This window comes from Salmo trutta, chromosome 25 (assembly GCF_901001165.1).
Source record: "Salmo trutta chromosome 25, fSalTru1.1, whole genome shotgun sequence".
Taxonomy (NCBI): domain Eukaryota; kingdom Metazoa; phylum Chordata; class Actinopteri; order Salmoniformes; family Salmonidae; genus Salmo; species Salmo trutta.
In genome coordinates, this window is record NC_042981.1 from 24,630,176 (window position 1) to 24,644,128 (window position 13,953).

The 13,953-nt window shown below is 42.6% G+C and overlaps 1 protein-coding gene across 2 annotated transcripts in view; it reads left to right on the forward strand.

Moving 5' to 3' along the window:
* The first annotated feature begins 6,213 nt into the window (after positions 1–6,213).
* LOC115162230 (protein jagged-2) overlaps positions 6,214–13,953 on the forward strand; it is a 32,648-nt gene continuing 24,908 nt past the window's right edge. For both annotated transcript variants that reach the window (XM_029713344.1, XM_029713346.1), the window contains exons 1-2: positions 6,214–6,599; positions 7,202–7,522. In XM_029713344.1, the coding sequence (XP_029569204.1) occupies positions 6,531–6,599; positions 7,202–7,522 (390 nt within the window). In that variant the 5' untranslated portion in view covers positions 6,214–6,530. The remainder of the gene's footprint in view (positions 6,600–7,201; positions 7,523–13,953) is intronic.

Here is a 13,953-nt window from a genome sequence, read left to right on the forward strand (position 1 = left end):
AACGACGACATGGATAATATACAGTTGTCTGGTTTTTCCGTGCATCAGCCAGATAGAACAGCTGCCTCCAGTAAGACAAGGAGTGTCGGTTTGTGACTATTTGTCAATAACTGCTGGTGCGCAAAATCAAATATTAATGAAGTCTCAAGGTTTTGCTCGCCTAAGGTAGAGTTTCTCATGATAAGCTGTAGACCACAATATTTACCAAGAGAGTTTTCATCTGTATTTTTCATAGCTGCCTATTTACCACCACAAACCGATGCTGGCTGTCACACCCTGATCTGTTTCACCTGTCTTTGTGCTTGTCTCCACCTCCCCCCAGGTGTTGCCCATCTGCCCCATTATCCCCAGTGCATTGTGTTCTCTGTTTGTCTGTTGCCAGTTCGTCTTGGCTCGTCAAGCATACCAGCGGTTTTCCCTGTACTCCTGTTTCTTGTTAGTTCCTGTTTTCTAGTTCTCCCGGTTTTTGACCATTCTGCCTGCCCTGACCCTGAGTCTGCCTGCCATTCTGTACCTCTTGACACTGCCCTGGATTACTGACCCTTGCCTGCCCTGACCCTGAGCCTGCCTGCCGTTCTGTACCTTACGGACTCTGACCTGGATTACTGATCTCTGCCTGCCCTTGACCTGTCGTTTGCCTGCCCCCTGTTTCGTGAATAAACATTTGTTATTTTGAACTGTCTTCATCTGGGTCTTATCCTGAGGTTTGATAGCTGGCACTAAAACCGCACACAACGAGCTGTATAGAGGTATAAGCAAACAAGAAAATGCACATCCAGATGCGGTGCTTCTAGTGGCTGGGGACTTTAATGCAAGGAAACTTAACCCTGTTTGACCTAATTTCAACCAGCATGTGCAACAAAAGGAGAAAAAAAACTCTAAACCACCTTTTCTCCACAAACAGAAATGCATACAAAGCTCTCCCTCGACCTCCATTTGACAAATCTGACCATAATTATATCTTCCTGATTCCTGCTTACAAGCAAACACTAAAGCAGGAGGTACCAGTGACTCGCTCCATACGGAAATGGCCAGATGACTAACATGCTAAGCTACAGGACTGTTTTGCTAGCACAGACTGGAATATGTTCCGGGACTCATCCGATGGAGGAGTATACCATATCAGATACTGGCTTCATCAATAAGTGCATTGAAGATGTTGTCCCTACAGTGACTGTATGTACATACCCCAACAAGAAGCAATGGATTACAGGCAACATCCGCACTGAGCTAAAGGGTAGAGCTGCCGCTTTCAAGGAGCGGGACTGTAAGCCGGACGCTTATAAGAAGTCCTGCTAGGCCCTCAGACGAAGCATCAAACAGGCAAAGAGCAAATACATGACTAAGATTGAATCCTACTACACTGTCTCCGATGCTTGTCAGATGTGGCAGGGCTTGCAAACTATTATGGACTATAAAGGCAAATCCAGCCGCGAGCTGCCCAGTGACACAAGCCTACAAGATGAGCAAAATTACTTCTATGCACACTTTGAGGCAAGCAACACTGAAGCATGTATGAGAGCACCAGCTGTTCCGGATGACCGTGTGATCATGCTCACCGTAGCCAATGTTAGTAAGACCTTTTAACAGGTCCAGAAGTCTGCAGGGCCAGATGGATTACCAGGACATGTATTCCAAGCATGCGCATACCAACTGGGAAGTGTCTTCACTGACATTTTCAACCTGTCCCTGGCAGAGTCTGTAATACTTACATGTTTGAAGCAGACCACCATAGTCCCTGTGCTCAAAAACCCCAAGGCAACCTGCCTAAATGACTACCGACCCGTAGCACGCACGTGTTTATCCATGAAGTGCTTTGAAAGGCTGGTCATGGCTCACATCAACACCATTATCCCAGAAACCCTAGACCCACTCCAATTTGCATACCGCCCCAACAGATCCACAGATTATGTAATCTCTATTGCACTCAACACTGATCTCTATTGCACCCACACCGATCTCGACAAACCATTTCTGTACGGGCCTCGCTTTGTGCACGGGGGTATTGTCATGCCGAAACATGAAAGGGCAGGTAGCGTTCACTTGGCATCTGCCAAACCCAGATTAGTCCATTGGGCTGCCAGATGGTGAGGCAAGATTCATCACTCCAGAGAGCGTGTTTCCACTGCTCCAGAGTCCAATGGCGGCGGGATTTACATCACTCCAGCCAACGTTTGGCATTGCGTATGGTGATCTTAGACTTATGTGCGGCTGCTCGGCCATGGAAACCCATTTCATGAAGTGGGTTTTTCCACCGAGGACAGACAGTTTTTACGCGCTACACGCTTCAGCACATGGTGGTCCCACTCTGTGAGCTTGTGTGGTCTACCACTTCGCCCTTGAGCCGTTGTTGCTCCTATACGTTTCCACTTCGCAATAACAGCATTTACAGTTGACTGGGCAGCTCCAGCAGTGCAGAAATTTGATGCTGACTTGTTGTAATCGTGGCATCCTATGATGGTGCCACACTGAAAGTCACTGAACTCTTCAGTATGGACCATTCTACTGTCAATGTTTGTCTTTGGAGATTGCATGGCTGTGTGCTTGATTTTATACACCTGTCAGCAATGGGTGTGGCTGAAATAGACAAATCCACTAATTTGAAGGGGTGTCCACCTACTTTTGGCCATGTAGTGCACATGTGGAGCTCACTATGCTTTGGTCCTATTATTGCTCACACAATTTCTGTTTGGTGCAACATTTTAAAACATTGTAACTGGGAATCAAAATTGCATGCCACATACTCAAATGTGGAATCTGAGAACATTCCAAGATTTGAAAGACATACTGTACACATCCCCAGGCAACTCCTTTTTAAATATTTATAACAGCTACTGTGTATGCTGGCCTATGGAGTCCCTTGATGGGATTTATAAATACATTATCTGAGCTCCAGAAAGGACTGATCTCTATAATATAAAAACAACTTTTGGAAAGCTCATATTCTGAGCTAGCCATTAAACAAGTATGGTCCACAGATCTAAGTGAATCTGAACAACCCTTTAACTGGAACAGAATATGGAAAAATATTACCTTGGCATCCCGTAATCCAAACCATCAATTTATACATTTTAAGTTTGTTCACATGCTGTATTTAACACCAATACATTTTTTTAATGATGAAACTGGCCCCAATTCCCAACTGTTCAGTGTCCCCTAAATCAGGTAGGCACATTCCATCATATGATGTGGGAGTGCCCTGCAGTTAAATGCATGAATGAAATATTCTATGCGTTGCATCTGCTATGTTACTTAACGATGATAGCTCCTTGAATCTCTCAATTACTACTGGCAGGCAGCGCTACTGCGAAAAGGATGTTGACTCTTAGATTGCAAATCACCCCACTCTCTCTCAATCCGTCAATGGATACAGTTACTATATGAAGTTATAACATTAGAATTATCAACAGCGAGAATGAATAGTGCTAGTCAAGGAACAATTGAGGCCTGGACAAATATACTCTCAGCTAAAGCCCAACACATACATACATACATACATACATACATACATACATACATACATACATACATACATACATACATACATACATACATACATACATACATACATACATACATACAGTGGGGGAAAAAAGTATTTGATCCCCTGCTGATTTTGTACGTTTGCCCACTTACAAAGAAATGATCAGTCTATAATTTTAATAGTAGGTTTATTTGAACAGTGAGAGACAGAATAACAACAACAAAAATCCAGAAAAATGCATGTCAAAAATGTTAGAAAATGATTTGCATTTTAATGAGGGAAATAAGTATTTGACCCCTCTGCAAAACATGACTTAGTACTTGGTGGCAAAACCCTTGTTGGCAATCACAGAGGTCAGACATTTCTTGTAGTTGGCCACCAGGTTTGCACACATCTCAGGAGGGATTTTGTCCCACTCCTCTTTGCAGATCTTCTCCAAGTCATTAAGGTTTCGAGGCTGACTTTTGGCAACTCGAACCTTCAGCTCCCTCCATAGATTTTCTATGGGATTAAGGTCTGGAGACTGGCTAGGCCACTCCAGGACCTTAATGTGCTTCTTCCTGAGCCACTCCTTTGTTGCCTTGGCCGTGTGTTTTGGGTCATTGTCATGCTGGAATACCCATCCACGACCCATTTTCAATGCCCTGGCTGAGGGAAGGAGGTTCTCACCCAAGATTTGACGGTACATGGCCCCGTCCATCGTCCCTTTGATGCGGTGAAGTTGTCCTGTCCCCTTAGCAGAAAAACACCCCCAAAGCATAATGTTTCCACCTCCATGTTTGACGGTGGAGATGGTGTTCTTGGGGTCAGAGGCAGCATTCCTCCTCCTCCTCCAAACACGGCGAGTTGAGTTGATGTCAAAGAGCTCCATTTTGGTCTCATCTGACCACAACACTTTCACCAGTTGTCCTCTGAGTCATTCAGATGTTCATTGGCAGACTTCAGACGGGCCTGTATATGTATTCTTGAGCAGGGGGACCTTGCGGGCGCTGCAGGATTTCAGTCCTTCATGGCGTAGTGTGTTACCAATTGTTTTCTTGGTGACTATGGTCCCAGCTGCCTTGAGATCATTGACAAGATCCTCCCGTGTAGTTCTGGGCTGATTCCTCACCGTTCTCATGATCATTGCAACTCCACGAGGTGAGATCTTGCATGGAGCCCCATGCTGAGGGATATTGACAGTTCTTTTGTGTTTCTTCCATTTGCGAATAATCGCACCAAATGTTGTCACCTTCTCACCAAGCTGCTTGGCGATGGTCTTGTAGCCCATTCCAGCCTTGTGTAAGTCTACAATCTTGTCCCTGACATCCTTGGAGAGCTCTTTGGTCTTGGCCATGGTGGAGAGATTGGAATCTGATTGATTGATTGCTTCTGTGGACAGGTGTCTTTTTTACAGGTAACAAGCTGCGGTTAGGAGCACTCCCTTTAAGAGTGTGCTCCTAATCTTAGCTCGTTACCTGTATAAAAGACACCTGGGAGCCAGAAATCTTTCTGATTGAGAGGGGGTCAAATACTTATTTCCCTCATTAACCTGTTTGGGATAGGGGGCAGTATTTTCACGGCCGGAAAAAAACGTACCCGATTTAATCTGGTTACTACTCCTGCCCAGAAACTAGAATATGCATATAATTAGTAGATTTGGATAGAAAACACTCTAAAGTTTCTAAAACTGTTTGAATGGTGTCTGTGAGTATAACAGAACTCATATGGCAGGCCAAAACCTGAGAAGATTCTATACAGGAAGTGCCCTGTCTGACCATTTCTTGTCCTTCTAGGGCATCTCTATCAAAAATACAGCATCTCTGCTGTAACGTGACATTTTCTAAGGCTTTCATTGGCTCTAGGAAGGCGCCAGAAAGTGGAATGAGAGCTCTCCAGTCTCTGGGCGAAAAACAGCAGGGGTTTTTGTCATCAAGTCATTGCACATCAAGAATGCATGCAGAGTATGTGTGAACGGGGGTCAAGAATGCACTTCCTGGCTATTCTTCGGCAAGCTTGAACAATTTCATTAAGAGATAACTGAGAAATGTACCTAAGGCACATAATACAGTTCATGAGTACCGAATGGAAATGTATAATATTTCTGGTGGGTTGTTATTTCCAGTCTCTCTTTTTAAGTGTGTACAGGATTTGTCATTAATTGTACAACAATACTATAAGTGTCTTCTGAGTCCCAAGTGTGTGTATGGTCTTACTCTTGACTTATATTCAGGCTACTTAGTGTGTCCTCCTAATAAGACATAATAAAGAATATGAATTAATTGTGGGTATAGAGCTAAACCCAGTGGTCCTGCAACATAAACAGTAGAGGGGGCTGATAGATATGTGTTTCTCTACTTACATGTAAGAGAAGATGCCTTCTCAGGTGTCCTGTACCTGTATCTTGGACCACTCTCCACATACTTTGGACATCAATGTCTTGTAATTGTAAATACTGACAATTGATTCAAGCCACATATCATGCCAGTCTATTTTTGCAACAATCATCCATTGCACCGTAACTTCAGGCTTTATTCTGTAGTAACATAAGCAAGCATTGTTTGTAAGAAATAGTCAGGTATAAAACTGTGGACTGATCTTGAAAAGGAAAAACATACAAATATATGTTAAGACAAACTATATTTTCTGATCATAAACGTACCAAAGTCAGCCGTAATTTGCATGGCACTCCGCCCCCCGCCTCTATGGTTCCCTCGTGGTGGTTCCTCAACTGTTTGAGCCAAGAGTTTGCAAATGGTTTGTTTAGCTGTCAATCAAAGAGCCATACCCGGGCTTGGCTTCAACAGTGAAACCATGAGTGAAACCTATCGCTTGCCTTGCTGTTGAGTGATTCGACCGTGTTTCTGGTCTGGACCAGCAGTGCGCTGCCTCGGCTGTCCCTAGTAGTACGCATCTTATGTTTCTGCTTCATTCGGAGAGATAGTAGGGGGATAGACGCTTTCTCATTGTGCATGCCAGGAGAAGAGGATACAATCACCGGTCAACTGCAGATTCTTAGAAACAAAGACATTTTCCTAATGGTAGCATACACTAATCAAACGGAGACATGTGGAATTGTATGGGGATTTCGAAGTGTCTCTCAATAGTGTGTCTTCTCCTGATGGTGTGGACTAAGGTGAGAACTTTTTTCTTTTTATATTGACAGATCAAACGAATTGATCCGCAGTTGCGCGAGTGTATCATGTACACAACGAGGTCTCATTCAGTTTGTGAATTAAATGTTTAGAATTTCATTCCTAATGAAATTACGTAGTTAAATCATGTGATCTTGGAATTCTACTTTGGAGCTTCCCTATGGATGAATTCGTTTTGCATTCTTCTTGTCCTGGATCAAGGCAATCAGCGCAATGTATAGACAGTGTGTTCTTACATGCCTGTGTTATAGGCTAATCTAGGTATCTATTTCCGTGGGTAAACATCGGATGTTTAAAAAAAATACATTTGTTGTATAAAGAAGCATTAATCATATCAAATAATTCTCAATTAAAAACAAACAATTGCCCAAAACCTCTCCAATTACTATAAATATAATGTGCACGTAGGTCTAACACCACTAACATCACTTAAAATGATGTATAGAAAAGTATTCAGACTGAAACATCTAAACGTTTTGAAAAAAATAAAAGTTCAGGTGTGCAACATGCGTAACCTTCTGTAGCCTACTTAAAAATGATACGCGCATCATGTATTTATTTTATATTCAAATGTTATTCATAGGTGTCCCAGTCTTCGGGCTATTTTGAGCTGCAGTTGATTGCTGTACAGAACGCTAACGGACAGTTGTCGGACGGGGACTGCTGCGACGGAGAAAGGAACGCGCAGGATCTCCACTGTAGCAGGGATGAGTGTGATACGTACTTCAGAGTGTGTCTAAAGGAATACCAAACGGAGGTCACGACCACAGGCTTGTGCATCTATGGAACTGGATCTACTAACGTTATCGGTGGGAATACTTTTCAATTTAAGAGCACCAAAAACAACCAAAACCGAAACAACGATGGTGGAAAGATTGTCATCCCATTCCAGTTCGCTTGGCCGGTAAGTTGACGATACGTCATGATTACATCTGTTGATCCACTGCATATGTCCTGCTTTTATTCATTTACTCATGAATAGTCAAATATAGTCACTAGTCAAGTCCAAACCGAAGGAGGTTGTGAGTGTGCCATCTTCATTTCCAGTGGCCACTTGGCAACTTTGGAGAGCACCTCAGTTTATGAGACTTGTCTGTACATAATAACGTATAAAATGTTCTCTCATGGTATACATGGTATCTGGCTTAGTGCATTCCACAAAAACTCATTTTTTTGTGTGCCTATTTTACACAGCACAAATGTCAAGAACACATACACTTTTACTCGTAACTTTTCAAATTACATGCATTACATTTGCTTTTGCTTTGATTCCATACATCACTGGCTAATGTGCCTTTCTCCTAAGGTCTGAAAATCGAAATTGCTGACACAGTACAATTGTGCACATGGTGGTTGCAATCATTCATTTTTGCATCATCATAGTAACATAGTAATAATCTGCAATTCCTATATTTGGCTGCTTCTACCAAACAAAGATAGGCCTACAGTCCAGCACATAGACATGAAAGCTCGCAAGTCATCAAGAGTGATATTGAACAAATATCTCTCCCCATGAACAACATCCCTCTGCACATTTTGGACTAGAAATGTGAGGATTGTTGTGTGGTTGGTTGGCTGTGTGACCTATCCATTCATCAGTCCTTGTGGTCAGCTGTCAGGGGAGGGAAAGATGGAAGTAGTAACTTGGGCCCTGGGCAGATACGGTTACCACTAAGTTGTGTGTGACATAGGGAGTGGATATCGGTGTCACCACTATACTCAAACAAGTGAAGATTCTAGAAGATGCCTATAGATCTGTGCTAGGGGATGCCTCTACCTCTGGCCTCTCAGATTCACTGAGTCGGGTCAGTATTATCCTCAATGTAGACAGGACAAAAGAGAGGATTGTAGTGCCGGGATAACCCTTTCAAGTTTTCCATTGTTGTGTTGGGCCGGTCAAGGGCATATTACTGGACGTGCTTTTCAATGTCCAGACATTGATCTCGAAATTGTTTTTAAAAGTCCAGAAGACGGTAAATAATGTTTTCTCCCATTAATAACTGTAACTGTTGGTTTAGTGTGGCAGCATGTCTTGTGTTGTGTACTTTTAGTGTTGGGCCTGAAACCATCAGGGTGTGCTAAGCTGGCCAGCAACCTCACACTCCTAACACTACATGACAGCTGCAGTTTAAATTTGATTTGATGCTTGCTGTCAGTTGCTAGGAGACCCCTAATAGTCTTAGTATACCCCCTCTTTCCACATGTATTTTTACATGAAAAAGAAAAGCTTCCCAGTTTGCTTTCAAAGCAAATTACAGACCTCTGTAGTAAACAACATATACAGCATACTGGTATGTTGTTGACTGATAACCTTAATAGAGTTCATATTATCAAGGCATGTCTTGTAGCCTATGACAGTATGGTCAGAAAGTCTGGGTCATTAGCTGCTGACATGATTTAAAGAGAAAAAGGCCTTTTTTCTGCCACTCGATAATTTCCTCATGGTTAACCTCTCACCCTGTGTGTGTTTTTAGTGAAATCTTTCTCATGAAATGGAGGGGGAGGGGTGCCGATAAAGAGAGAAAGGCTGCCTCTTCTCTTTCCTCTGTGAGAATTCAGTCACGACTCATGAGGGAGAGATATTTTTAGGACCTGGCTCAGTCACTTAAGACTCCGTGTTTGACTCCACAAGAAAAACATCAATTTAATTTGCTCCCTGCTCCTCCTTATTCTCTTATTCGTGGTATATTTAGAGGCAGTCTGTCCTTCCATCCCCCCATGGGAGTAATTCATATGTTACTCACCATTTTTGTGGTTGTTTCCGTGCCCCTCTAACCCTGGCCATATTTTTCCTTTCCCTGTGTGACTCTGTCAGCTTTAACCAGGCTGTGCTTGGGCGCTACAGAGGTAGAACTTCGTCTTGGACCAAGGATGTTCTTTTCCTTTCTGTCTGGTTAACTATCATGTTGTAAAGGGGTGCATAACTCATGCGTAATAACATGACACTGACGATGGAAAATATCACTGAACTCAAAGTGAGATACCCTAGTTTGGCAAGGATGATGATACAGAGGTGCATAACGTCTCTGGTCTGTTAGTACTGATCCTGATGCTTAGTTGTATACTATTTGGATAAAATGTCTCGTTTTCTAAGTACAATTCAAGTGGAATCAACAAGTGGGGCTGTGACTGTTATGGGATTGTGGAAGAGGGTAATTGGCCAGCCTGCATATGCTGCCATAGAAATAGAATGAATAGAAAGGGCGTCCCCATTCAAGTCAATGATGGCATAATGGGTGTACTGGTGGCCATTGCGAGTGTACCTATAGGAGCAAAGCAGGAAGTAAAAGCAGGAAGTAAAATCAGGAAGTGTAGCCATCAATATGTGATGTGATTTATTGATTCAACTAACATTACCAAAAATACTGCTGCTGCTTTCTGGGGGGCGTTGCCTAGTCAACCGAAGACTGGTATGCTACAACACCTTGCTTGTTTCAGCAAGGAGCCAGAAAGTTTCATCCCGTTGTTAAAAGTCCATGTTACCGCACAAATGATCTCAACCGCACGAATGCCTGGCCGTCCTGTATTCAGTCAGCGGTTCATTCCACCCCCTAAATGATTATAATTAAATTTTTGAAATTGTATTTTCTCGATGATCTTTATCCACAACCGTCGGTTAAACGGTTATACGATACTAGCCCTGTCAACAAAGTCACTTCTTGTGATAGGGTTCCTATCCTTGTGATAGGGTTCCTATCCTTGTGATAGGGTTCCTATCCTTGTGATAGGGTTCCTATCCTTGTGATAGGGTTTAGTTTGAATGACCATGATGGCTGAAGCGAATCTCGTCAGAGGGCTGATGTCAGTCAGAGGCCATACAGTATTGGGGTGTTGTTGTTGGGTTGATGTGCTTCACAACATCTCATCCTTTGTCCCTGCCTCCTACCCCTCCTCTCTGTCTCTTGGTCACTTTAATAAGCCTTAAAGCATTGGTAGCGCTTCTCTAGATGGGAGAAGCAGGGCTACATTACGTGAGTGTGAGGTAAGGAAAGGTGAGGGATAGTGTTGTTTAAAGCCCTGTGCTCCTTTAATTGTGGTCAGGAAAGGCCTGCTCATCTTTCTGCTGCCGCCATGACCCGACTCGAGTGACTTCCTCTGGTTCCACTTTAGATTACCTGATTTTGCCTGTAGCCCAGCCGTGTAAAATATCTGATTACTGGCTGCATGTTTAATGTTTTGGAGACACTCTTATGAGGTTGGGATAAGGGATAGCAGATTGATTAATTTCTTATTTGTTTGTGTGTTTTATTCTGTGGATGTGTGTGGATGTGTGTGCATGCGTGCCTGTTTTCGTGTGTGTGTGCGTGCGTGTATGTGTGCTTGGGTGTGTGTGCTTGCTTCCCCTTCCGTGTGTTTGTGTGTATGTACTTTTGCATCCGTTTGCGTGTGCCTGTGTGTGATACATGCTAATGAAATGCATGTGTTGCAACCAGGTGCTGCTGAGCTCAGTGCAGCTGTGATTAAAGCATGTTATTACACAGCCAGTAAGTTTCATTTCCACTTGTCCCCAGTACCTGTTCACATGGCTGATGGAGCTCTGCTGGAGCCAGCCAGCCCACCAGGCCAGGAGGACTACAGCAAAGCCTCCCTTTCTCCCTCCCTCCCTTCCTCCCTCTGCTGCTTTGTGTTCAGGGCTAATTAAATCCTAGACTTTATGTATATCATTAACTGAGACCTCCCTTTACACACCACATCTCTCTATCCCAATACCTCAGCAGATGCCCACTGTAACAGCATTGTATTGGCATTTTGTATGCATGTCTGTCTTATACTTTGGTGGTGAAATATTATGATAATTTGTCATCAGGTTGTATTTTTGATCGTGAAATGGTCAGGTCATAATTCCAAGAAATTAATATCTTTTGCATCCCTTTGATATTTTAAGTACAAATTGTGCACCAATATTGCATTTTAAAAGCCTGTCATATTAAATGAAGTGCCCTTTAATTTAGACCATATGGCGAATTCAATAAATCAGATTTTTCATGGGAATAAAGACTTGCTAAAGTGCTGCAATTCAGCATTTTGACTTATCCCTCCGTCAGCCCTGGGTCACCTCTAGGAAGATTTTAACCCACTTAACCCCAACATTTCTCCAAGTTTCACCATCATTGTAAAGCCCTGGTTATTTTGTTGCTTTGATAAAGTTATTTCTGAAGATTATTATTTATTTCATTTGATTAGTTATTAATTTATATCTGTCCCTCATTTTAAAGTCAACCCTGTTACGTGAATTGAATTCTCGTTTTAATATGGTGAAACTATTCATTTTTAAGTATTTTTTTTACAAAAGAAACATTGAACATCTAATAGTCAAATCATAGTGTAAAAGCAGGTGAGCTGATTCTACTCTTTTTGGCCATTTTCTGGTGTTTTGTGGTTGAAAACTGAGTGGGTCAAGCATAACACGTCAACCCTCTTACCCTATACAGACAGGATAGACATGTTTGAACAATTTCACTCCCTGTTGCACACAGCTAGCTTCCATTCCTCCTGTCACAAGGGGATTTATGGCTGATTTAAGATGAAATTGTCAACCATGTTACTTTATTTGGCACTTGATAGGCACTTACTACTTTGTATGTACATTTCTTTATGAAATGGGAAAACATGTTTTTTATGAAGTTGAACATGTGCTCTTTATGACAGAATGTAAACACTTTACCAAGTTCCACTTCTCAAAAGGCATTGAATTGGTGGAATGACCCAGTTGAGTGGTTCAGTGAGCGTGTCTGTGTGTCACAGGAACTCAGGAATGCTGTTGTAACACTGCTCTCTCCTCTGGGGTGAAGGGGGTGAGGGTTCATCCACATCAGGGTTTCTCAATTGTTGGTAGCCTAGTTACTCAATCCTTGTTGTTGCAGGGAACCTCTGTAAAGTCAGGATTTAACTCCAATTTATCATCCAGCAGTTATCAGGCCGTTTGTGTATGTGTGTGCTTATTTTCTAAAGATTTTTTATTGTGTTATTGACTATACATTTGTTTATTATGTGTAACTCTGTGTTGTTTTTTTTGTCGCATTGCTGTGCCTTTTTCTTGGCCATGTCGCAGTTGTAAATGAGAACTTGTTCTCAAATGGCCTACCTGGTTAAATAAAGGTGAAATAAAAATAAAAAATAGCTTGAGAGCCTCACAATTTGCCAGTCCAGTGGGTGCACATCAATACATGTAAGAATACATGGTTTGATAGTGATTCCAATGTGATTGGGGTCTTAAACCCAGCTGAGTTTGCTCTGCTGTGCTGAGTGATTGGGGTCTTAAACCCAGCTGAGTTTGCTCTGCTGTGCTGAGTGATTGGGGTCTTAAACCCAGCTGAGTTTGCTCTGCTGTGCTGAGTGATTGGGGTTTTAAACCCAGCTGAGTTTGCTCTGCTGTGCTGAGTGATTGGGGTTTTAAACCCAGCTGAGTTTGCTCTGCTGTGCTGAGTGATTGGGGTTTTAAACCCAGCTGAGTTTGCTCTGCTGTGCTGAGTGATTGGGGTCTTAAACTCAGCTGAGTTTGCTCTGCTGTGCTGAGTGATTGGGGTTTTAAACCCAGCTGAGTTTGCTCTGCTGTGCTGAGTGATTGGGGTTTTAAACCCAGCTGAGTTTGCTCTGCTGTGCTGAGTGATTGGGGTCTTAAACCCAGCTGAGTTTGCTCTGCTGTGCTGAGTGATTGGGGTTTTAAACCCAGCTGAGTTTTGCTCTGCTGTGCTGAGTGATTGGGGTTTTCCCAGCCTGGGTTATCAGTTTTCCAAGCCCTTGGAGAACAGGAGGCTTCCCTTTTGTCACTGAGCCTTTCAGGCCAAAGAATGAGTTTATACCTACGCTTTTATCTGCATTTATGGTGTTATAAAAACAAGTGGAGGGATGGAGGAAGAAGATGGTGTTGGGTTTCCTGTCTGAAGTGATGGGCTGTTGGCAGAGGAGGCTGATTTATGGCTGCATTGATGTCCTGGGAAAACTAAAGACAATGCTGCTCTATAGAGAGGGATGGCAGAGGGTGTGTCAGGCTGTCTTTACCAGGATATCGTCAAGGGCGCTCACTACTTGGTGAATATATGTAGAATTTGAGCATGCTGCCATTCTCCAAAAGTTGTCATTGCTTGTGATCTTGGTGTCAGAATAATCTGAGATGTTAATCATGAAAAGTGTTAACCACTTGAGGATAAAAAACCTATTTTTTCCCCTGTTACTAAATTGGAAAAGTTAACGGAAGACCTACTGTACCATGTGGAAAGCTAATTTATGTGACTGAAGGAAACCCTGAGAAATAGTTTCAACAGCTTGGCTAATAAAAATATACTGGGTCATTTAGCATATTTTAATTTTATTTGTTTTGATTTTATTTGTAGA